This window comes from Rana temporaria, chromosome 2, assembly GCF_905171775.1.
Source record: "Rana temporaria chromosome 2, aRanTem1.1, whole genome shotgun sequence".
NCBI lineage: Eukaryota > Metazoa > Chordata > Amphibia > Anura > Ranidae > Rana > Rana temporaria.
In genome coordinates this window covers 298,482,010-298,506,719 of record NC_053490.1, presented here as the reverse complement: position 1 = coordinate 298,506,719, position 24,710 = coordinate 298,482,010, and the positions used below count along the sequence as shown (strand labels likewise).

The following is a 24,710-nucleotide window of genomic DNA, read 5'->3' as shown; positions in this document are numbered from 1 at the left end:
TTACCAGACTGTATTAATAAACAACTCACAGCACTCAAAAGCTTTACAGCTTAGCCAGTAGGGGTTTACTTGAGGACAAATCCTCAAGTAAAAAAAAAAAAAAAGGAAATATATCAGTATTGTTATAGAATATCATAATGCCAAGGCCCTAATAAGGCTATATATAATTCATTGATGGCGAAACTTGGCACCCCAGATGTTTTGGAACTACATTTTCCATGATGCTTATGAACTCTACAGTGCCCTTGAGCATCATGGGAAAATGTAGTTCCAAAACATCTGGAGTGCCAAGGTTTGCCATTACTGATAGATTATATATAGTATTCTGAAGGCCAAGGGCTGAGGACAACAAGATTTGTATAGGATGAAAAACAAAAAACTTGGGTAACATTTCAAGTTCATAGAACATAGAATCTCCTAAAAGTATTTACCGAGCTGGCAAATTAATTATAAAAATATGGAAATCTGAAATCTTTCTGTCAAAAATAAATTCATCGCATCAGTATAGAGACTGAAAATTCTGAAATCATATAGAAAAACAGACTTGAGGGAAAGTTTAAGTTACTTTTAAATTGTAAGGGATAGTTTGGTAAACTTTTATTATTATTTATATATATATATATATATATATATATATATATATAAAAACAATAAGGGGAACCAACGTCAAAAGGGTAATATAAGTGTAGTAAACCACACCAGGGGAAACCTAATAAACATTTCTTTATAAAGATTGACAAACACTGTACTAAGATACTACATTTATTTAAGGCACTAAAGTGCCTCTTGGGAAGAAGGGCATATTTTCTAGGGGCCGGACACTAGACATTTATGTAAAAAGACAGATAGTAGATGTGTTGTCCTAGAAAAAGAAATTCCAAGTACAAATGGTTTCCAAGAATTCCCTCTTTTTTGCATTCCTTAGATTTTCTATACATGAAGCCTATTATACGGTAAAGAGAACATCGGAAGGCAAGCTTTTAGAGTGAATGTGAACATTATTTGTCAAACAGATTTTAAAACACTAGTTATTTTATTAATGATATTCCCATTGGCTTCATAATAATGCTTTGCAAAGGCTAAAGCACCAAAACAGACACATTGAATTCTAGATTTCATAAAAATATACAAGCAGCAGATCAGATAACTATCCACATTTGTGGTTTCATACTTTGTATGCATACTTTAAGTGAATCTTAGGATGGATTTGTGTACCATCAGAAGAAACAAGAATGCATCGCAAAAGCATAGTGATCTAAGGAATCAATTACAAGAAACTATTTATACAAAGCATCATAATAGCAAAGTGGTGCTGGAAGTATGACGACTGCTACAATCTAGGAATATTCTTAAGATACAGTTTTTCTGTTTCAGTAATCATCATATAAAGCATTAATACTAAAAGTGCTGACTTTTGAGGACATGGCAACAGTCCATCATAGAGGAGTTCATGTTTCTATTATGCCTGTAATTCACAATAATAGAAAGGGTAAAGGCCACTACATGGAGGACTAAAAGTAGCTAACATACAAACATGAATGACGACATCTAAAGAAATTAAAAAAAGAGAAGCTGAAGGGTCCAAATATTCAGATTCCATTGTTAGTGGTCCTTATTAGTTCCTTGGCCTTTGTAAAGGCTTGAGACAGTGGAGGCAGTGCAATGCAGAACTGTGGTACAGTTAGCTGTGTTTATATAAACACACATATATAAAGATAAAATCCAATTTAATGAGCCCAAGAACCTAAAACGCAAGTTGTTTAATCCAAATGATAAGCTTTTAGAAGGAAAAAAATATTTTCTTTATCGTCCATTAAACTGTGGAAATTCTTAAACAGTCAGGAAATCCAAAAGCAGTTCAGGGGGGTAAAACCTGTAAATGTGGAAATCATACTGCAAGAGTATCTGAAGGAATCAACACCTAAAGTAGGATAGATGAAAAAGGGATAACCAATTTGGAAATTGCTTTGGCAAAGGAAAATGCAACAGGGATCAACCTGGTGCTGAAGAACAGGGCAGATTATACCACAAAAGTGAAGAAAGTATGACTGGAAAGTGCTATGGGTCTTAAATCAGCAAATGAGGGCCTAACCATCCACCAAAAAAGTGGAAAAAAATAGACCAGCAACTGCCCAATAAATCATAATGTTTACAGGACCAAGAGTAAAAATAAACATGTTGGGCCAGATCCACGAAGCGCGGCGCTTCTTTCCGGCCAGCGTAGTGTATCTCAGATAGACTACGCCGCCATAACTTACAGCGTATTTCCCGTATTTTCAAAGAATTTGCGCCGTAAGTTACGGCGGCGTAGTGTATCTGTGTCGGCGTAAGGGCGCGCAATTCAAATGGGTGAGATGGGGGCGTGTTTTATGTCAATACGTCTTGACCCGACGTAAATGACGTTTTTCTGAACGGCGCATGTGCTGTCCGTGGGGGTATCCCAGTGCGCATGCTCGAAATTAACCCGCAACAAGCCAATGCTTACGACGTGAACGTCATTCTATTCTGACTTCAGGGAGATCCAGGGTTATACCCGACAGACAACTAATCTTTTATGAAGATATCCATAGATGCGAGAGCCCTCACAACATGAATGCAAACGGAAAGAACCCTTAGTTGACAATTATTTTAAGGATTCTTGATCAACAAAGTCTGTGATATATATATATATATTTACATATATATATATATATATATAAAAGGTATGCAGGGATAAGGATATATCGTAATGCAAACTGGGGGAAATCATAAAATGCTATGGAGAGGCGAAGACTTCTATAGCTCCACTGTATGAATATCAGCTGCTTCTGGGTATATTGAGAAATCGCCCATAAAAGCCGTAGTGGGGTATGGGTTGAGGTCACACATTGCAGTTAGACAGCCCTCTGTTTTTTGTTTTTTTCAAACAACACTTCACCAAGCACAGTGTCATGGTTCAGTTTTTTCACCGTTAATGTTACCATGTTAAAATGGTGGGGGCAGAAAATGCCATCCAATGAGAACAACTGCAAGGTATTTTTCTGGGTCACACCAAAGACATGGCTCTGTACCTGGAGAATGCCCTGTGGTTAACTAACAGTGCCCAAAGGTCTGTAAAGAGCCACAATGTAGAGCTCAGTGCCCCTTCCAGGATAGCCCCCCCCCCAATTTTTAGTCCAGCAGGGCCCAGGTATGGCCTTCAAAGCTGTTGCTAAGAAACACACTGATCCAGATAGCTGCTGTGTAGATACTACGTCAAGGAACAAAATTCAAGTCTTGATTCAAGTCATGGCTCATCTACCAGGTATCTTGACTGAAGACAAAAATAGAAATAAAAAATAAAAAGGCTAAAAAAAAAATGTTTTAGATTTCTCAGCAGACATTTTTGTTAGTCAGTGTCCCAACCTCCTAAAGGCTTCACCCGATTGTTTGAAAAATTCTACAATTCCCATTTCCTTAAATAGACGATAAAGAAAACATATTAGAACAATCGCAATCCGTGTTTAAATTTTCTGCACCAAAACCTGAGGTATTTCACACTATAAAGTATTTCTGTGTAACTGAGAACTAACTATTGCTTTATAATATTAGCCATGACAGGCTGAGCAAAAGCTACCTGTATCGTTCTTATACTGGATTACTCAATAAATATGCTGTGTGCAGTTAACCATTTTCCTGTATAATATTATAATCACAGACATCTTCAGTTCTGATAAATAGTGGAAATGTTTACATGTCTGTAAATGTTTTGTTACAGCTGTTTGGTATAGCCAACATGTGTCCTAGGTTTTTGGTCCTTTAGCGAGAACCAAATAAACAAATAAAAAATTCTGAGGCATGCAGTGTATTCGTAGCAGAACCATGACACCAAGATGTAATGAGAACCAGCCACACATAAGCTACTTCATCATATGTAAAGGTGTGTTTATACAGTTCACAGAGGGGAGCACTGAACAGCCAAGTAAAAGATAAACTTGACTGTATTCCCCCCAAAAATATCATTCATAAGAACAGAAGCCACCAAAGTGTCACTACTAGAAAGAGAAAAAATGACATCAGAAACGGGAGACGGGGCTTTGGAAGTTGAAGCGGGTACAGGCGGCACTTTTCCATGGACTTCTCCTCCGGGATTGGGATGGAGACTTTCGGGAGGATTACCCAATGGTCTTTCCCAGAAGGTTTTACAAGGTCTTCACCCTGCCCTGGAGGCTCACCCCGAGTCTGCCCACAGAGGGACGGCAGAAGAGAAAGAGACAAGTGAAACCGAAAAAAACAAAAAACAGATGGCAAATGGAATATGAAATTAATTTCTTAGGTATGTGCAAAGTTTTTGTTAGAAGGTAAAAGATTTCTCAATAAAAGGGTTAGGCTCTATTGTTCATATTCTAAAGGGTGTGTCAAGACAACTGACCACTTCAAAGGCAGTGATATATTTAAGGGGCTAGATTTCACTAGGTGGGTTAATGGCAGTATCTAATTCTCTTATGGGCCTACACGTAATGGCAGTGAATGTGGCTTGTGGATACAGTATTTACTTATGGCAGGTTGAAGCATTACCATGTTCATTCAAGTTAAAGACATATGGGATAACAAAGCCTACTGCTGGGACTTGCCTATATAGTTGTTCTAGTTTAACCTTTATTGTATGAGGGTTTAGTTTCCTTACTAAGCAATGCTCTTATAACTTTGCACGTGATGTTTGCTAAACCCTGTTAAATAAATACGGTTTACAATAAAGTGAAGGCAATAGAAGATGTCCTAGCAAGTAACTTACACTTGGGGTCTTTTGTGATATTCACCTACACTGCAGGAAACCACTCCACAAGATACCAACAGCCCAATGAGTTGTTGAGCATTGTTCACAGTGCAGTGAACTGAGATGAACACCATCATAGGCAGAGTATTTCTGTAATGAGCTCTTTAACACTACAGTTAAGTGCAAGTGTGTAAACTATTTAAAGGTGACTTTAACAAGAAATGTGTAGTGTCCCAAGTAACATTACTAATTAACCCTGCTACCCGTTTTATGAAAGGAAGAACTGAGCTCTTAATTCCCGCAGAGGGACTGTTCTTCGTTGCTCTGTTTTGGGACTTTGGGCTGGATCTTTGCACATCCCTGAACAACAATTCTCTGTGATATCACGGCCAGATGGCTGATAAGCATGGACAAATAAATAGTGAAAAGGAAAGAAAAAACAGAAGCAAAAAGAAAAGGTGAATGTTTAAGAAAACAGATGGGGAGAGAACAGAGTAAAGAAAAAGAAAGAAAAAAAAAAAAAGAGAACAGGGTATAGTTAAACTCAGCATTGCAAGCCGTGAGAACATAGGAGATCCCTGAAGAGCTGCAGAAGATGGTATACCACCAAAGGATTTGAAATACTGGACTAGATGATAATCCACCGCCTGCAAATCTTAACACGGTAGGGGTAATGTGGCAGATATATCAATCCGAGGCAAAATATGTAGAAAGCTTAAATGCTGTAGAAGCCAAAAACACTTGTCCAATAATTTAATCATTCATTGATTGATTCTTACAGTTCAGCTTTACCTTTGCAAGTTACCGTTTTAGCCCCGGACCTTTTAATACAACAGAACCAACAAATCTGCATTAATAGATCTAAATAGGAGGTAATTGTTCAAATTCAGTGGTATAGCTCCCATAACCTATACAAACTATGCATCAGCAAGAACCAGCATTTGGCAACTGTATGAAGCAAATATTTGACCAGTTAAACAGGTAAAGTAGCAGTACTACAGAAATAAAAATAAAAAACAATATACCTTAAACTGTTAAAACATACCTAAATTTGTGGGCTCACAAATAAGGTTTCTCTACAGGTACACTCCCTGTTGCCTCTTTTTACAATACAGTGCCCATCACTTAACTGACCTACTGGCAGACCTAAGTGACGTCACATAAAAGGACAGGGGTAGGTCTATGATTATAGTATGCCTATGTTTGAGTTGTTTGAACAGCTGGTCTGGGCAGGGCTGTGGGAGTACACAGCCTAGAAAAAATAAGTGTTGATGGCTTATGTTGTCCGTTACCTGCTGACACTATTACTTTAGTCTTTTTTTTAAATGAGCACACATATTTACTTTAATGCATCTCACAAAAAAAATAAAAAAAATAAGTGATTTTCTACCTATGGTGGCCTGTAAAATGACTGTTCATGGTTACAGATCCTAAATAAAGCATCTAAGCACTTATTGCTAACCCAGCTGGAAAACTGAGCAATATGTGTGATTAAGAGTCAAATATAAACAAAGTAATGCACAAGGTAAAACAGTCTATATAACAGAAAAATAAATGATTTTGATAAAATGTCTGATTTGAACTCCAATATTGAAGTAGTCACAGCATCGTAAAACATTGTTAAATTTATTCATAGTTTATGAGTTAATCTACTGATCGGCTTCTGTTCAACCACTCTGTCAGAAAAAAGACGCTCTATCAATGCCACAGGCAATAGACTGCAGCGCTGATCTGTGTATTCTGGACAGCGGGGGACTCCCTCCTGCTGGTACAGCAGGGAGGATTCCCCCATCCACACCAAATATGTGAATGGGGGAATCGGATCAGTTTATTTTGTTCAACCTGCTGGTTGAACGTAAAAACTAACCCATTTATCGCCAGCCTTAGTTCTTACATTTGCAGTTGGATGGTAAAAATAAGATGTCGAGTCATGTTTTTACTACCTTAGAAGCTACTTCCGCACTAGCAGCAGTATGCCAAAAACAAAAACACCACATTCACCTTGTTACAAAGGTGTAAACAAGGCCTTTATCATATGGACACCTGTTAAAGTGTCAAGCATCTGAGAGGGGGATTTCTCTCCCTTGGGAGATGTGTTAAAACTGTCTGTTGTGTCTCTAGGACAAATTCATTTTAAAGGTCCTTAAGAAAAAAAAAAAAAATTGTACCAGCAAGGTTGTCAGTCAAAAGTTTATTTGTCTACCTGACACGGCTGCAGCAGATTGCCAATGAGAATGCCATTCAATTTTTCAATTATATCAACTTCCTGATAAAGAAACAGGCTTGGGTAGGAATGACCTTCACTGGTCTTGTTTTATAACACCTTCATCAAAGTGTTCATCAACTGACAGCAAGACAAATTAACATGTCCAAACTGTTGAGCTTAAAGGAAACAGCGATTTGTGGTAGAGTGAATGACCTATTTAGGCTAGAGTTGTGTCCCAGTTATAGGATGTTACAGTCTAAAATTATTATTAATTCATTAGCAGAAACTGCAAATAAATTCCTTAGAAAACAGCAATCAAGTGACTCCAATTCACAATGTAAATATTTTTGTCTAACACGCATTTTAGGCCTCTCCAGCATTTTGCAGGTTTTAAATGGAACATGCACATTATTTGTCCAAATCAAGAAGTCGCTAAACCAATCCTGAAGCCCAAATAAGCCAGTCATTCCTTACACGAGCAACTTCATGCAAGGATTCAATTCCATGTGTAATGATAGCTTGCAAGCCAAAAAGCATTAACACAGCCGTCGTAATTTTTGCCAACATTTTGCAAGGGCTAAAATAAAAATTAAAAGCCAGGAATGGATAGCACAATGCAAGGTTGTGTACGTAACTGGCCAGAGCATGAATGTAGGCATGAGCTTTACCTCTGACCCACACACTTTTCTTTCAGTGGGTAAAACAAGAGCACGCTTAACCTGAATCAACAGAGCAACAATAAAAAATGGAAAAGAAAAAACAATTAGTTGGTATATCGGTTGGGGGAATAATACAATAGATCAAAAATAATACTTTGCTCATAGATATTCAGAGACCTGAAGAGATAAAAAAGGACAACTTTAACATTAACTGTATAACAGAAGTGTCACCATGTAGTGTAACAAAGCTGTATTTTTGCTATAATCCATGTCTACCACATGGAAATATACTAATGAAAACTTTATTAAAAATAAAAAAGGAAATGCAACTGGAAAAATAGGAGATGTTCAAAATATACACGAGGACTAAAATTTTACCTCTTCAATTGAGGAAAAATATGCAACTCTTTGCAGTAGATGTAATGGATGAAAAACAAGATTATATCTTACACAATTGGAAACACAGTCATGATATTTATAGACTATTTATAGACTAGCAATTTGTACACTTTCCCCCAATATGAAAGTGTATATGTGCACTGCACTGGCCCTTCCCTGTAGGTCACAAACATGATTTTTGCTGTGAGCATGGATATTATTGCATTAAAGTGTTGTTTACCCCCAAAAAATACACATCCTGGTCCCTCCTTAACCACTTAAGGACCGCCTCCTGCACATATACGTCGGCAGAATGGCACAAACACGTACAGGTACGTCCTCTTTAAGTGCCCAGCCGTGGGGTGCAGGCCCGTCTGAAGCTCCGTGACCGCGGGACCCGATTGCCGCTGGAGTCCCGCGATCGGTCCCCGGAGCTGAAGAACGGGGAGAGCTGTGTGTAAACACAGCTTCCCCATTCTTTACTGTGGCGCTGTCATTGATCGTGTGTTCCCTTATATAGGGAACCACAATCAATGACGTCACACCTACAGCCACACCCCCCTACAGTTAGAAACACAGATGAGGTCACACTTAACCCCTTCAGCGCCACCTGTGGTTAACTCTCAAACGGCAATTGTCATTTCCACAGTAAACAATGCATTTTAAATGCATTTTTTGCTGTGAAAATGACAATGGTCCCAAAAATGTGTCAAAATTGTCCGAAGTGTCCGCCATAATGTCGCAGTCACGAAAAAAATCGCTGATCGCCGCCATTAGTAGTAATAAAAAAAATAATTAATAAAAATGCAATAAAACTATCCCCTATTTTGTAAACGCTATAAATTTTGCCCAAACCAACCGATAAACGCTTATTGCGATTTTTTTAAACAAAAATAGGTAGAAGAATACGCATCGGCCTAAACTGAGGGAAAAAAAATGTATATATTTTTGGGGGATATTTATTATAGCAAAAAGTAAAAAATATTGAATTTTTTTAAAAATTTTCGCTATATTTTTGTTTATAGCGCAAAAAATAAAAACCGCAGAGGTGATCAAATACCACCAAAAGAAAGCTCCATTTGTGGGGGAAAAAAAGACGCCAATTTTTTTGGGGAGCCACGTCGCACGACCGCGCAATTGTCAGTTAAAGCGACGCAGTTCCGAATCGCAAAAACTGGCCGGGTCCTTTAGCTGCCTAAAGGTCCGGGTCTTAAGTGGTTAAAGCAGATTAAACAGCACAGTGCTTGTTCTGTGTAATATTCCCCCCTCTAAACTGTAAAAACAAAACCTCCCTGAACCTGCCACTTCCTGTATGCCCTCTCTATACTAACCACGATAACCAGGGCTTCTGAGCCCAGACCACAGTGGTCACAGTGCGCCCCTGTCATACGCTGCCCTGCTCTTTGCTCTCCTCTCTGCCCCTCCTTCCTGCTTGTCAGCTCCCTCTCTGTGTCAGGCTTCATTTTGCCCCATTCCCAGCTGCTATTATTAAAAAAAAAAAAAACCTACAATGGTCACTGCCAGCCCCTATATTAGAGGCTGGCATAACACACTGATGTAAATCCTTTCTAAAAATGAGCATTGTAAATAGCTATTTAGAGCCATCTCCAGGCCAGTCAAGTGACTCTTGGCTGCTTTACAGGTCCGAGACAGGGCTTCTGCAGGAGGAGTCGAGCGGCCATGTGATCTCCTGGCTGACGTCAGAGGGAGATCACCGTCCCTCCTGCAGTAGCCATGTATCGGAGCTGAAAAGGGTCCCTGCGCCACGTGGCCGGCCTGAAAACAGCTCTAAATAGCTATTCATAATGCTTGTTTTTAGAAAGGATTTACATATTGTTGTATGCCAGCCTCTAATAGAGCGGCTGACAGTTTTTAATAAATAGGCTTAACAAACACTTTAAATGTATTAAACAGACCTGATCACTGTAAATAAAATTTTCAGTGTATTTAATACAAGTTCACTCCCTGACAATGGACTACATTCATATAACAAAAAAAACGGAGTTCTCTTTAAAAAGTATCCCTATTGAAAAAGTGTGTAAAATAATAAAATGCTAACTGGTACATGAGAAAATGTGTCTGGGTCACTAGCATGTACTCCATGCATAATAAATATTGCAAACAAAGACAGAACAGTTTATAGTATTTTTGCTACGCTAATATTGCTTTAAAACATGATGTTAAGCCTAGGTTCACACTGACAGCAGGATTGAAATCGTGCAAGTTCAGCTGAACTGTCAGTCCGACATCGGGAGAGATTTCAATCGCACCCCAAAGCCGCTTTTGGGAATCGGTGTGGCGTCAGAAAGTCGCACCGATTTATACGGTGCCAATACCGGAATTAGACGATTTGACATGTCAAATCACATGCCAAATCGCATCAATGTGAATCTAGGCCAAGGCTTATACAACATTGTGTCTTAGAGATGTTTGCATCTTAAAGCAGTAGTAAACTAAATTTTGTAACTTGTACCTACAGGTAAAGATTACGATCAGGTACAATAAATATCTCCTAAAATGTATACCGTGTAGGAGATATTCCTACAGCCGCACATGCACAGAGATGCTCTGAATACAGTGTGTCGTGAAATGCAGAGCCCTGTGCCTCTTGCGCAGGAGTGATGTCATTGTGGCCCTAGCCATTCAAACAGCCAGAGTAAGCAAACCCAGAAAAAAAAAACGAGTGAAGATTGAAGCACGGGGTAGCCGTGACAGCGCTGTGCTGAAGGGTTCCGTGTGCAGATAAGTCTGTCATAATGTGCTAGTTTGCAGTGCATACTTAATGTTTGTTTTTTTTTTCTTATGCTTCCTTAGACTTTAGCTTTAATAAAGCATATTTTTAACTAACAATGCAAGAATGTGCTGACCTACCCAGAAAATGTTATGGTAATACTACATTAACATACTACATTATTGGAATAAATACTTTATAAGTCTGGACTGCCACTTACTGAATAGATAAATTATGCAGATAACTTTATTCCGGCCTCTAGGAGTCACCATTTCTCTAGTTATTTGGTAAAAAGCTGAACACAGCACCCAAAGAAGAGCATGAAAGCATGTAATCTATTACAAATTTACACGTTTTGTTTCCTGCATGGCAATGCATGCTTCACTGCTGCTCCGCCCCTCACCCATTTAATAACTGTCAGATGGCAGAGCAGGCAGATGGTGGTTAGTCTTGTCGCGGGCGGAGCTTTTATTTTTTCGGGTCTGGCGGATTACATTTTTAATAAAGGATATGTCAAAAACAGTGTGTGTGTTTTTATTTATTTTTAGTAACTGGGTAGGGGTACCTTATACTCATTTACATGGGGGGGTCGGGATCTGGGGGCCAGATTCAGATAAGCCCCCTGCCCGCAGACCCCCACAATATTTTTATATATATATATATTTTTTATAAACAGCTGGCTACAGGGTTTTGGTGAAGTAATAACTGGCCTGATGTACAGCCCTTCAACAGTTTAGACAATTCTATGACAAAAATCATGTTCACCTGGATTTAGGACAATATTACCCCACAATAATATATCTTGAATATCTCCAGTTCAGCTTCTGGAATGCGAAGTATTGTTTCTTGTATATCATGTTTACTTTTTAAAGTTTACTTGGCATTTTAAGCATTATAGACCCATAAAAATACCGGTAGTTTTTATTCAATGAGCAAGTGAATAATTTTTTAATCATTAATGAGGGGACACAAACAGCAAAAAAAAAAAGAAGACATTGACAAGTCAAATACAGCCCCTCCCGCTCCCATGAGGCTTCAGTTTTTCAAAAAGCAAAATTAGCAGTATATCGTATACACAGAGGAGTGGGACCTGTCTCCTTCAATGAACTTCGAGGAGTACAAAAATCATGTTTTCCTACTCCATCAGCAAGGGACACAGGATCAGTTCAATCTGAGACCATTGGGATTTCCCAAAGCAGCCCAAATGGGGAACATGGCACACAACGATAACAGCCCACAAAATCAGCATATACACCAAGGGCTGCCTGGGTAACCTTACACCTAAAGCTTGCATTAGGCGTTCTGTGAATATTCACTCATTTTTATGCTACTGTCCCAAGAGGATGGATATTGCCAGTCGACTATCTAGAATGAGTTGCCGGTCTGTCAATATGCTGGTAACTCTTTGGCAAAATGCTTGTCTACAGAACAGCAATGTAAAAAATTACTTGCTCCACCCTTCGACGGAGAACATCTTTTTGGCACTTGTCAAAACAACTTTATTAAAAAATGCCACCAGCAGAAAAAGTAAAGTGTCCGGAGGACACAGCAAGTGTCAGATCAAGCCACAGCGTGGCTGCTAGAGCGTGCAGGAGGCCTGCTTTTTGACTACGCCTCTGCCTACCGTTTGGACTGCTTACATGTGAACTGACCCTGGCCTGTTTTATGGACTATGCTTTTGCCTACCTTTTGGACTGATCTGTTGCCCTGCTACTGTAGTACACAGGGGTTTCACATATGTGAGGGGCTCCAGAATAGTTTTTCCAGATGGAGAAAGCATTTTTTTTTGTTTTCTCCGGGTTTCATAATTTCCAGATTAGGGTCTGGAGTCCAGAGGCTTCATAGAGATTTGGGTAGAAGCCTCTACCCCTGTGCCCCTGTGCACAGGTCTTACCCGATTGAGGCCCTCAGCCTGCTGCTGACTTACTGCCATCATGCCTTTGCCTGCCGCATGATCGGCCCACACCTCTGCCTGCTACCTGGACTATGCAAATAATTAGCTGTAGCAAGAGGCAGTATGTTTATGACGGGCTGGAGAGCAGTACAATAATGAGTGTCTGCAGGTAACAGTGTACCAGGACCAATATTATGGCTGTGCTGGCTGTCTCTGCCTGTACAATTTCTATGGACAAATGCTTTGGCTGTGCTGACAATATCCTTGTGCTGACCATACACAATATTCCTGCCTGCTGCCTGGATAATTACTATTGCTGTTGCTAAGCACATCCCTGACTGCTGCCTGGACCAGTGCTCTCTTTTGTGGACACTACTAAAAGCACAGGTAATACTTTTATTTTTTTTACCCTTTCCACAATAGAATTTATTTTGGTATGTACATGCTATGTGTTAGAAATATGGGCCTTCAAAAATGATAGGTTTCCAGGATGTAATGTATGCTCCTAGAATGCCTGATGGTGCTACTTGGATGTTGGGCCTCTGTATATGGACAAGCTGTGTAAAAGTCTCACACATGTGGTATCCCCATACTCAGGTGTAGCAGAATGTATTTTGGGGTGTCATTTTTGCCATGTGTTGGAAATCTTATAAATGGACAACTTTGTGTAAAAATTGCGTTTGAATTTTTTCCCCCCCACATTTTCCAAAAACTTCTGGAAAAAAAAATAACCATTTAAAAAACTCATTATGCCACAGATTATACGTTTGGGTGTTTGCTTTCCAAAATGGGGTAATTTTGTTGGTCCAGGGCCTTCAAAAGTGTATCAGGTGGTTGAGTAATGAGATGTGCAATTTATGCTTGTAGAACGCCTGAAGGTGCTACTTCAATGTTGGGCCTTTGTATGTGGCCAGGCTGTGTAAAAGTCTCACACATGTGGTATCCCCATACTCAGGATGAGTAGCAAAATGTATTTTGGGGTGTAATTTGTTGTATGCATATGCCCTGTGAGAGAAAGAACCAGTTGATATGACAATTTTGTAAAAAAACATCTTTATTTTGGGAAAAAAACTCACCATACTACTTACTTAATACCTTGGAATGTCTACTTTCTAAAAAGGGGTAATTTGGGGGGTATTTGTACTTTTCTGACTTGTTAGTATCTCAAGAAATGAGATAGTACTTCAGGGATTGGCACCATAGTTTGTAGATGCTATAACTTTCACAAAGACCAAATAATATACAATTATTTGGGTTATTTTTACCAAAGATATGTAGCAGTATAAATTTTGGCCAAACTTTATGAAGAAAAATCACAAATTTGCTAAATTTTATGACAGAAACAAAGAAAAGGGCAATTTTTCACAAAATGTATGGTCTTTTTTTTATTTATAGCACAAAAAATAGAAAACCCACTAGTGATTAAATACCACCAAAAGAAAGCTCTGTTTGTGTGGGGAAAAAAAAGGACGCAAATTTCATTTGGGTACAGTGTTGCTGACTGAATAATTGTCATTCAAAGTGTGAGAGCACTGAAAACTGAAAATTGGACTGGGCAGGAAGGGGGTTTAAGTGCCCTGTATTGAAGTAGTTAAATTGACTTGATTTTTAATCAAATCCACCCTGCTGCTCCAGTATCTTTAGATATGAATTGTCAAAGCAATATGATGAAACAAACAATGTTCCAAAGAGGCCAAATATTTGCTACCATACCAGCACTGCAAAATTATTTAAATGTCAAGGGGAATGGACTTGCAAGTACTAACAATTTTTAAAAAATAGATAAACTGCAATGGAACAAATTACTATCTTTTGCAAGTGGACACTTACCAATAGATATATAGGGCCGGATTCAGAAAAGAGATACGCCGGCGTATCTCTGAATCCAGCCGTCGTATCTATTCGCCTGATTCATAGAATCAGGTTATGCATAGATATGCCTAAAATCCGACCGGTGTAAGTGTCTTACACTGTCGGATCTTAGGCTGCAATTTCACACTGGCCGCTAGGTGGCGCTTCCGTTTGTTTACGCGAACGACCGCCCGGCGCTTTTTATGTCGTTTGCGTTTGGCTTTTTCCGGCGTATAGTTACCCCTGCTATATGAGGGGTATGTGCGGCGTATCCTATGTTAAGTATGGCCGTCGTTCCCGCGCAGCTAAGCAGAACGTGCAGCCCGTCCTTCTCATCACGTGATCGGACCCGGAAAGGACGGGCTGCACGTTCTGCTTAGCTGGCCGGCTTGAGATTTTATATGCTTCTTTTATTCTACTTTGCTGTAAGTGCAATTCTTTTATTTCATTAAATATCTGTAAGGTTTTACGCTATGCAAGTCTCCTTTGTGTTTTTTGCATAAACCTTAATATATATTGAGGATCCATCCACTGGGAGAGATTTGTTTTGAGTTCCATACCGCCTGGAGGATTCCATAATATATGCTGTGTTTGATCTACTTTCTCACTGATCAATTTACTTTGGACTTTTTTTCATTATACATGTGTTGTTAACACATGCACTGAAGTTATTTACAGTGTGTTTTCACTTTGATGCTGTTAGTGTTTCACATTATTAAGCACAGTGCACTTTATTACAATTAGCATGACTCCCTCCTTTTTCCATTTGTTGATATGTTGTAGAACATGTTTGAGTCGCAGCCTATTATTGTTTGATTTCATGGTATGCGCAGTATTTTTCTTTGCATGTTATTCAGAAACAGCTTGTAAGCAAGGCCAACATACAAAGACTAATAAGTTGGCGTAAACCAACAAAAACCTAAAACCCTGAGTAAATAATACAATTTTATTAGTCCACTTTCCTTATATCCTGATGGAATTGCATAAGAAGAATACCAATATAGACAGTATATAGTGAGGGAAAAAAGTATTTGATCCCCTGCTGATTTTGTACATTTTCCCACTGACAATAAAATGATAAGACTATATATTTTAATGGTAGGTTTATTTTAACAGCGAGACAGAACAAAAATATCCAGAAAACTGCATTTCAAAAAAGTTATAATTTGATTTGCATTTTAATGAGTGAAATAAGTATTTCATCCCCTAACAATAAGCAAGATTTCTGGCTCCCAGGCGTCTTCTATACAGGTAACGTGCTGAGATTAGGAGCATTCTCTAAGGGAGTGCGCCTAATCTCAGCCTGTTACCTGTATAAAAGACACATGTCCACAGAAGCAATCAATCAGATTCCAATCTCTCCACCATGGCCAAGACCAAAGAGCTGTCCAAGGATGTCAGGGACAAGAATGTAGACCTACACAAGGCTGGAATGGGCTGGGACTTCAAGGCAGCTGGGACCATATTCACCAAGAGAACAATACACTACGTCGTGAAGGACTGAAATCCTGCAGCGCTCGCAAGGTCCCCCTGCTCAAAAAAGCACATGTACAGGCCTGTCAGAAGTTTGCTAATGAACATCTGAAAAATTCAGTGAAGAACTGGATGAAGGTGTTGTGGTCAGATGAGACCAAACTCAAGCCGTTTGGAATCCACTCAACTCGCTGTGTTTGGAGGGGAAGGAATGCTGCCTATGACCCCAAGAACACCATCCCCACTGTCAAACATTTAGGTGGAAACGTTGTGATTTGGGGCTGTTTTTCTGCTAAGGAGACAGGACAACATTACTGCATTAAAGAGACAATTTATGGGGCCATGTACTGTCAAATCTTGGGCGAGAACCTCCTTCCCTTAGCCAGGGCATTGAAAATGGCCCGTGGATGGGTATTCCAGCATGACAATGACCCAAAATACACGGCCAAGGAAACAAAGGAGTGGCTTAAGAAGAACATTAGGGTCCTGGAGTGGCTTATCCAGTCTCCAGACCTTAATCCCATAGAAAATATGTGGAGGGAGCCGAAGGTCCGAGCTACTTGATAAGTGTCAGCCTCGAAACCTTAATGACTTGGAGAATATCTCCAAAGAGGAGTGGGACAAAATCCCTCCTAAATTGTGTCTATAGAAAAGAAAATATATGTCGCCAAATGCAACAGGGTCAATGATCCTGTGGGCAGCTATCTGTGAATCAGACGATTACTCATAAGGTCCAATTACATTGCTTAACTGCATAATAGCAAAGCAATGAGGCCATTTTACAGGGTCATTTGTATATTATGGTGCAAACACTTTTCCCTAACAATGAATCCACATCCGAGGCTCCATTCACACTTGGACATCAAAGTTGCATGACAAGTTGCAGCCCATTCTTTTCAATGGCACCTGGTTAAATCAGTGCAACCTAAAAGCGCAGTGACTTTGAAAAGGCGCCTTTGGTTCGACTTTGGCCCACAGAATGTAGTCGGATCAAAGTCACACTAGAAACCATGCAACTTTGTAAAGTCAAATATCTTCAGTGGCCTCCAGATCACAGGATCAAAAAAATTATAACTTTATATCAAGTTCTGTAAAACCAATTTCTGGAGGCTTTTTCTCTGCAAAAACCAGCCTTACTTCTTATTAAGATTGGGATATTAGTATATCATTGGGTGTATTTGACACCCTTATGATGCACACATGTTATATACATAAACATATGATTTGCCCAGACATATAGGTATGATTTTCAAGTGTCTTCAGTTTAAAAAAAAAATTGCAAAGTATGTACCGTATGTGTTTATCGACAATATTAACAAAAAAAATACATTTAATGATTCACTTTAATAGCTTTTTTAACTATAAAACTTGTTTTATGGTGGTATTCAAACTTACCCCATCAGTGCCAGTTTGGACCTGTCCATTGAAACTGAGGGTACGGAAGGGAGAGTGGGTAGAAAGGCGTTTATCCCACTCACTGGGTCGTGGCGCAGGCACTGACTCCATGAAACTTTTCTTCAGCTCACGGATACTGGCATGGTGTTTAATGATCTCCTCCTGAGTCCGAGCCTCTAAATCCTGAGAAGTTTTTGGAAAGGTGGAAAGTTGGAAGAGCAGTAGAGTAAGATGATGAAAGAATTTTCAAGTGAAGACGAGTAGGAAAAGAACAGAGTAAGAAAGAAAAACAAGGAAGGTAAAGAAAAGAAGAATGGTAAGCAGTTGGGGAGGTAGAAGCCGATATCCTGAGGACACAGCACAATGAAGCCAAAGCTTGTAGCCTGTAACATGTTGTTGGCGGCAAGACTATTAATCTGATCTTAAGGAATGGAAAATGCCCACATCCAACCACATGGATATGGCAGCCATATTAGACCCTTTAACACATACAAAAGATAGGCAAGTGTGAAAATGAAGACTGTTATGTATACACAACACACTTAAAACAGTCAGGATTTTGTATAGGTGCTGGAACTAATTAGTAGGTCAGCACAAGACCCTTCTCTACCAGAATATTCAGTGGATTGTGGACAAAGTTTGACTTTCTAAATTCACTAAATGGCTAAATCAGCAAGAAACCGCCATATATTTTTGCTAAAATTCAAGGCATTTAACAAAGAATATGATGTAGTCATAGCTTTGATAATTTGCCTATAGCAGAAGCAGCCCTAGATTTGGAAAAGCCCACGGTAAATTATTAAGTCTTATTTTATGTAAAACAAATAACTAGTCAGTTAATTTCAAACAACAAGCCTGCATACGCTCTTTGTAACTGAATATCAATACATTTCACACTGGTTCTCTATTTCCATAAATTTGTATCTTGCAGCTGAAGCTTTAAAGAAAAAAATTAAAAAAAAAATTCTATCGAATAGTTAACAAGCTGGAAAAGTGGACCTCTCCTTTGTATTGCCTATGGCTTTAAAGAACAAAATCATGCCTGACTTATTTCAGAAACAGACCACACCTGGCTATCTGACAACACTACCACTGGCCTGAAACACTAGTGCTTTTGCAAGAATTAGTGCCCTGTTTGAAGCTCATATTATCTGTTCACCTAAGATAAAATGTGAATAAGTGTATGATGTCTAATTCAACATGTTTCACCACACAGGCTTTATCCAATATTTAAATGTTAAAAGACAAAAGCAGTTTAAAAGGTATTGCAGCACTGTTAAAGTTGCATCACATTGTTTTGACGCATTCGAATTCCAATGGCTTAATTAAAACTGCAATTTCAGATGGCAGAAGCACACACTGAACTTGGTTATCACTTGTATAAGCACAAAAATGTAACACACAAAGCAAGACCAGAAAAGTTTCACGTCACTAAGATAATGTCCCCTGTAAGGATAATCCAGTGATACAAGCAGCAAGGTCTGCAGACATAAACACGTGTTAAATACTTTGGCGAACATACAACATAATACGTTAAAAAAAAAAAAGCATGCATGCAAAAAATGAACATGCAGACAGTGCCTGCAGGTACTTTTGCAGGTACATACACACCAGAAAACAGAACAAAAAAAATGAAGACATCAACGTCCAGACAGTACGGGGTTACAGACTGCAAGAATTTATACCAACCTCCAACATTAAATTGCTATGTCTGATATAAATGTTTTCCCCCTCTAGTTTCTTTGCTCTTTTCTGCAAAGTGAAAAAGTAGAAATTCCGTATGAATGGAAAACAGACAATGATGAAAAGCTGAGAAAAGTAAATAGATAAAAGGTACTTTGTGTCACACTTTCTGCATTCTCCCTCAAAAAAGTAAAACCCATCACCTGTAAAATGTCTGTCTAGTCCTGAACACTAAACTGTCTAGATTATTGTAGCTGTTGATATACTGTCATATATATAGGAAATTGGGTAAATCCCAGTTCTTAAAGTGCTCCTATATTTAAGGTAGGTAATAGCAAGGGTACAAGGAAAAAATAATTGATGGGTTTCAATTAGTGTTGGATCAATAGTCAAAAAGGCCATATTATTTTAAAAAAACTAAACTCTAGAAGCTGTGCCCAAAAAAATTACAGGAAGAAGACAAAGCACTAGTCTGTTATTGCCTTGGTCTCCCTACGTTACCAACTTACCATGCCTTGTTCTTCACTTTACCTCTGTGTGGAGGCTGCTGACTTTTTTTTTTGCGGCAAGGCTTTTCTACCTCTTGTCAGAGCCTCCAGCTATCATATCACTAAATCTCACTGCAAGAGTAGCAGTAAGATGCAGAAAAACCTTAAACTTCACACTACAGATAAACAGCTATGAGGTTGTAGGCACCGGAGTGCCTAGGCACAGTGGCATACAAGGAAGTGTTCTGCTATTTTTTATAGCAATACAAGACAAACGGACACATTTTTAGGGTACTGCTTTGGCAAAAAAAAAAAACACACTTCTAGAGTGCATTGTAAAATGGCTAATCTTCACTTTTCAAATCTACTTAAAAACAAAGTTGAAAAAAATGTATGTTGCCAGTGAATTTCTGTAAAAGCTTTTAAATATGGAGTTAGGCTGGGTTCACACTATTGAAAATTTTATGTGGGTTTCTCCGCATCCAATTCGCATAGCAGGAGATTGTGACCGGTTCTCTATGGAGCCAGTTCACACATCTCCGCAGTGGCTCCGGTACGAATTGCACAGGAGTCCTGTGCATCTTTTTGCTCCATTCCAGGTCTGAATTCAGCCCAAAATGTTGTGCTGAAATTGGACCTGAAATGAATGGAGATGCACTGGACTCCTGTTGCGAGTCACTGCATCCTCAAATGTAAACCCAGCCTTAAAGGGGAATGCTTTAATCATTTGAGACACAAGTAATTAAGAAAAGAAAGGCAGAAAAAGGATTTTTGACTTCATGTAAAATCCTTTAAAAGTAATATAGGTTGAGTAATTCAGCTACATAGGGTTATGCTGCTGCCTTCAGATTGGACCCAAAGCTGCAAGAACAGCATGAACAACAAAACAAGAAAATGGGTGGACACCAGCCTTGAGCATTACCTAGAGCACCAATTATTAAAATGTTTGAAAATACACTCACGATGGTCGTTACAGCAAGCAAGGATATAATGTAACATAAACCAGTCACTTAACAAATAAAAGATCTAGGGGCCAGATCCACAAAGACCCGGCGTAACGTAAAATTTTCCATTTAAGTTACACTGCCTTAAAATTTCTACCAAAGTGCCCGATCCACAAAGCACTTACCTAGAAATTTTCGGCTGTGTAACTTAATTTCCGCCGGCGCAAGGCGTTCCTCTTCAAATTGGGGCGATTCCCATTTAAATAAGGCGCGTTCCCGCGCCGGCCGTACTGCGCATGCTCGTGACGTCATTTTCCCGACATGCATAGCGCGAAATTACGTTACGCCGAGCTTTGTGGATCGCGTCGGGTCAATAAAGTTGCGTCGGGAAAAAAAAAAAAAGATACGGCGGAATTTTTTTTTTTAAAACAAAAAAAAAAACGCGTCGCTGGACAGAAGGGTCTACTTTTACAAGATGTAAACAGTTTACACTTTGTAAAAGCAGCCCTAATTTTACACATGCAACTTAATACTTACGGAGAAAAAAACGAAGCTGAAAAGCTTTGTGGATCTCCGGAAGTGCTAATTTGCATACCCGAAGCGGCATTTCGACGCAAAATGCCCCCAGCGGCGGATGCGGTACTGCATCCTAAGATCCGGCAGTGTAAGTCTCTTACACATGCCGGATCTTCTGTCTATCTCTTGGAAACGGATTCTGTGGATCAGTTCCAAAGATAGAAACAGGGATACGCAGGCGGAACAGCAGATCCGCCTGCGTATCTCTTTTGAGGATTTGGCCCTAGATGTCCAATAAAAAGACCTGGGCAACACTCCACAGTAGATACCAGAGCGTTAAGGACGAGGGTATATCCCTGAAAACATGTTAGCTCTTGTATCTACTGTGAGTGTCACCCAGGTCTTTTTATTGGATATCCAGGTCTTTGACTTGATAAGTTACTGTGGTTTATGTCACATTATACACTTGCTGTCATATGACTATTTGGAGGAGTATTTATTGTATTGACATTCTTTTTATCAATAAACAGTGCTTAAAGGATGAGTTAACCTTTGATAACTTGTTACATGTTCCACCTGTGTTTTTGGGTGGAACATGTAACAAGTTCCAGCACCTTCTCCCTTCCGATAATACTCTGTGAATAAATAAACTACAAGTACCATCAGCCACCGTGGCAGAAGTACTTGTAATTTGAATGAACCATGGGCACGCTTATAAGCAAACCTATATTTCATTCACACTGCATACAGCTCTGCAATGACAGCCCATACAGAGGTAACAGAAATAGAGCTGTGAGCAGTGGGTGAAAGAGCCGGGCGCTTCTCCCACAATTTGCTGTTCACAGGTGCAATGCTTTCCAGGCTCCTGTTTTGAATAATAAAAAATGCACATTTTTTACCTGCAAAAAGATGTGCATTCATTTGTATGCAAAGATGATCTTATCCTTTAAAAAGGTAATGTACAAGGCTATCATGGCCTTTTCTGTTGGTTAAACTATAGATTTCTCCAATCTGAAAAGAGCAGCAAAGCCTGAAGTATATATGGGTATTAAACTGAAGATTTTGGCCATCAAGCCTTTCCTTTTCAAGACGGTCTATTACTTTATGTTCTACATCACTTTAGCACGGAGGTGGTGCTTTTGTTTCATTTTGTGTAAGAACAGCCTGGTATAAACATTCTTACGCCAAACCTGCTCCAGTTTTGGACCAAAGCAATAGTAGGAGTGAATCATAAGAAAGGGGTTGGGATGCCTGTGCCCTCTAATGTACTTCAAGATAAGGATTGTATGGTAATTTAAAAATCCTATTTCTCAATTGTCCATATTAGGGAAATGAGATGAGTAATTCAGGTTAATAGAGATGTCAAAAAGCAGTCCAATTGAGGGGTTGGCAACACCACAAAAACTAACAGGCCAGGTTAACAGAAGGGGGCTTAATAAAGCTCACAGAACCACTTCAAAACCTCATGATCAAAGTTGGCAAGTCCCCAAGTCCAGTCACTAAAATGATGAGCTTCTAAATCCACCTGAAGATAATGGAAGGAGAAGAAATATGTGGGCAATAGGGACAATCAGGAAAAAAAAAAAAAAAAAAAGGATTCAAACTGCAAGTATCACATCCAGTGGAGGGAAAATCTCATTGGGATGTTGTGGAGCAGGACAAAAAAAGATGGAAAACTTGTACAAAAGTTATACTAAGGAGTAAAAGGCAAGCCGTCTTAGAAAAAAAAAGGAAAAAAATCACTAAGGCTGAGATTTGACCCTTAATAGAACTCAAGGCCAAATGTTGATCCAGAACAGACTGGAAAAAAGACAAGACTCGCCCCATTTCCTGGGATGGAAATTCCTAGTCTAGCACCTTGAGAAATATGCTTTCCAGGTGCGATAATACACTTTGCAAGAAGTTGACTTCCAAGCTTTCAAAAGTGGAGACATAACTGAATCATGTACAACCGAACCCAACAATACCTGGGCTTCAACAGCTTGGTTGTTCAACTACTGAGAAGCAGGGTGTTAAACCTGTCCTTGGGAAAGAAGATCCAGACAATGGTGGAGCATCCACGCAGAATCTGCCAAAAGTCTGATAAATTTGGAGTATCACATCCACCTGGGCTAGTTTAGTGCAATGAAATTAAACAGAATGCCCACCATCTTGATCCTTTAGAGCATGCGAGAAAGGAGTTTTCGTGAAGTTAAGGAGCAGATCAGGTTAAAATGATCCCACAGCATCCAATGCGAAATCTAGAGGATCCCTACACCCAAAAGCAATCTTGACCAGTTTGTTGTTGAACTTAGAGGGCAGAAGGTCCACGTGCGGGGGTCTGAATGCACTCTTCACCCCAAGGTGTTTCGATACCTCTGTTAGAGGTGGCAGAGACACGGGAAGACATGGGAATGAAGAAATCCACCTGCCAACTTTATGGACCTGGGATGAACACAGAGGACGGGGCTGAAAACATGAAGTTCTGCTCAAAACAGAATCTGATCAGCTTTTCTTTTGTGCTATGAATATTCATGACTATTGATGTAAGCCACTGCCATTGCATTGTCCAACTGAATTCTGGTTGGTAGACCTTGCAGTCAAAAAGGTCCAGCATTGAAGGAATAACCAAATCGCTCTGAGATTTAGAATATTGACTGAGAGACCAAGTCCCTTGCGCTGAAAGAATGTCCAGGACTCCCCCCCTGCCCAACAGATCAGTGGGAGGTAAGATTTTCCTGGACTCCAGGGCTTATGACACATCAGGCCATAGCAAGCCTAGTTTTGGAGGTCAGATGCTTACAAAAAGTTCCAAAGTCCCAGCGTCCCATACCACTAGAATTGGTCTGGAGTAAAACTTGGCATATGGAACTGTTTTAAAAAAAAGGCCACCTTTGTGAAAAAGCAGATGTTCTATTGGGCTCTGGGACGGTAGCGTCCGAGCATGGGAGTGGAGAGTTTGGAGCTTTTCCTGCGAAACCCTAGACAGACAAGTATTCGGGAGAAGTCTGTTCCAGTGCCGACTTCTGGGGCTCAGGACCTACTGAACCTCTGCAGAGTTTAAACAGTTTGGTGGACATTGACTTACAGCCTATGCTGACTGTTCCCTCAGTAGGAGGTTGTCCAGATATCCTTATATGTATGCCTCAAGAGCAAAGCAGGGCTCAGAGGCTAAAAACTCAAGATGTAGTGGATAGACCAAAAGGAAGGGAAACAAACTAGTAATGTTACTGTAAGTGCCCACTACAAAGTACAGAAAGCACAGATGTACTGAAAAGACGGGAACATACAAGAAGGCCTTTCTGATGTCCACCAAGGCCAGAAAGTCCCTATGATGAAGGGGAGAAGTGACTAACCTGGAAGATAATATGTGAAAGCTTTATACCTAAAGAAAGGTATTAAGAACCCTTACCCCCTTTGCCTTTGGAAACAGTGGCTGGATTTAAGTAAAAACCCAGGAACCTTGTAGTTCCTGGATACTACATTCTAGACCCAAACATCTGAAATGTCCAGGCACCAGGTTGCCATAAAGGTCAAGAAACATCCCTCAACTCTTGGACTTGGAGAATTTGGGAGTCCAGAATTTACAGCAGAACTGAGTCCCAGGCTTTGCCCCAAACTTAAATGCCAGCAAGAAACTTTTCTAGACTGAGGCTTAACCCCCTTTTGCTAGGACAATATGGTACTTTATAATATAATATACCGGTATATACAGTATAATACAATATTGTATTTCATATATATATATATATATATATATATATATATATATATATAT

The 24,710-nt window shown here is 39.5% G+C and overlaps 1 protein-coding gene across 22 annotated transcripts in view; it reads right to left on the bottom strand.

The window, feature by feature from the left end:
* The window catches only part of EPB41 (erythrocyte membrane protein band 4.1), a 206,288-nt gene that overhangs the window by 19,700 nt on the left and 161,878 nt on the right, over nt 1-24,710 (bottom strand). For 12 of the 22 annotated variants that reach the window (XM_040337240.1, XM_040337242.1, XM_040337243.1 and 9 more), the window contains 3 exons: nt 19,012-19,074; nt 17,323-17,505; nt 7,610-7,660 (listed from right to left, as the gene is read on the bottom strand). The exons of 3 other annotated variants lie outside the window; for them this stretch is intronic. In XM_040337240.1, the coding sequence (XP_040193174.1) occupies nt 7,610-7,660; nt 17,323-17,505; nt 19,012-19,074 (297 nt within the window). Of the gene's footprint in view, nt 1-2,895; nt 5,133-7,609; nt 7,661-17,322; nt 17,506-19,011; nt 19,075-24,710 lie in introns of those variants that run through there. 7 more of the 22 variants (XM_040337246.1, XM_040337247.1, XM_040337249.1 and 4 more) reach the window with 4 other exon arrangements.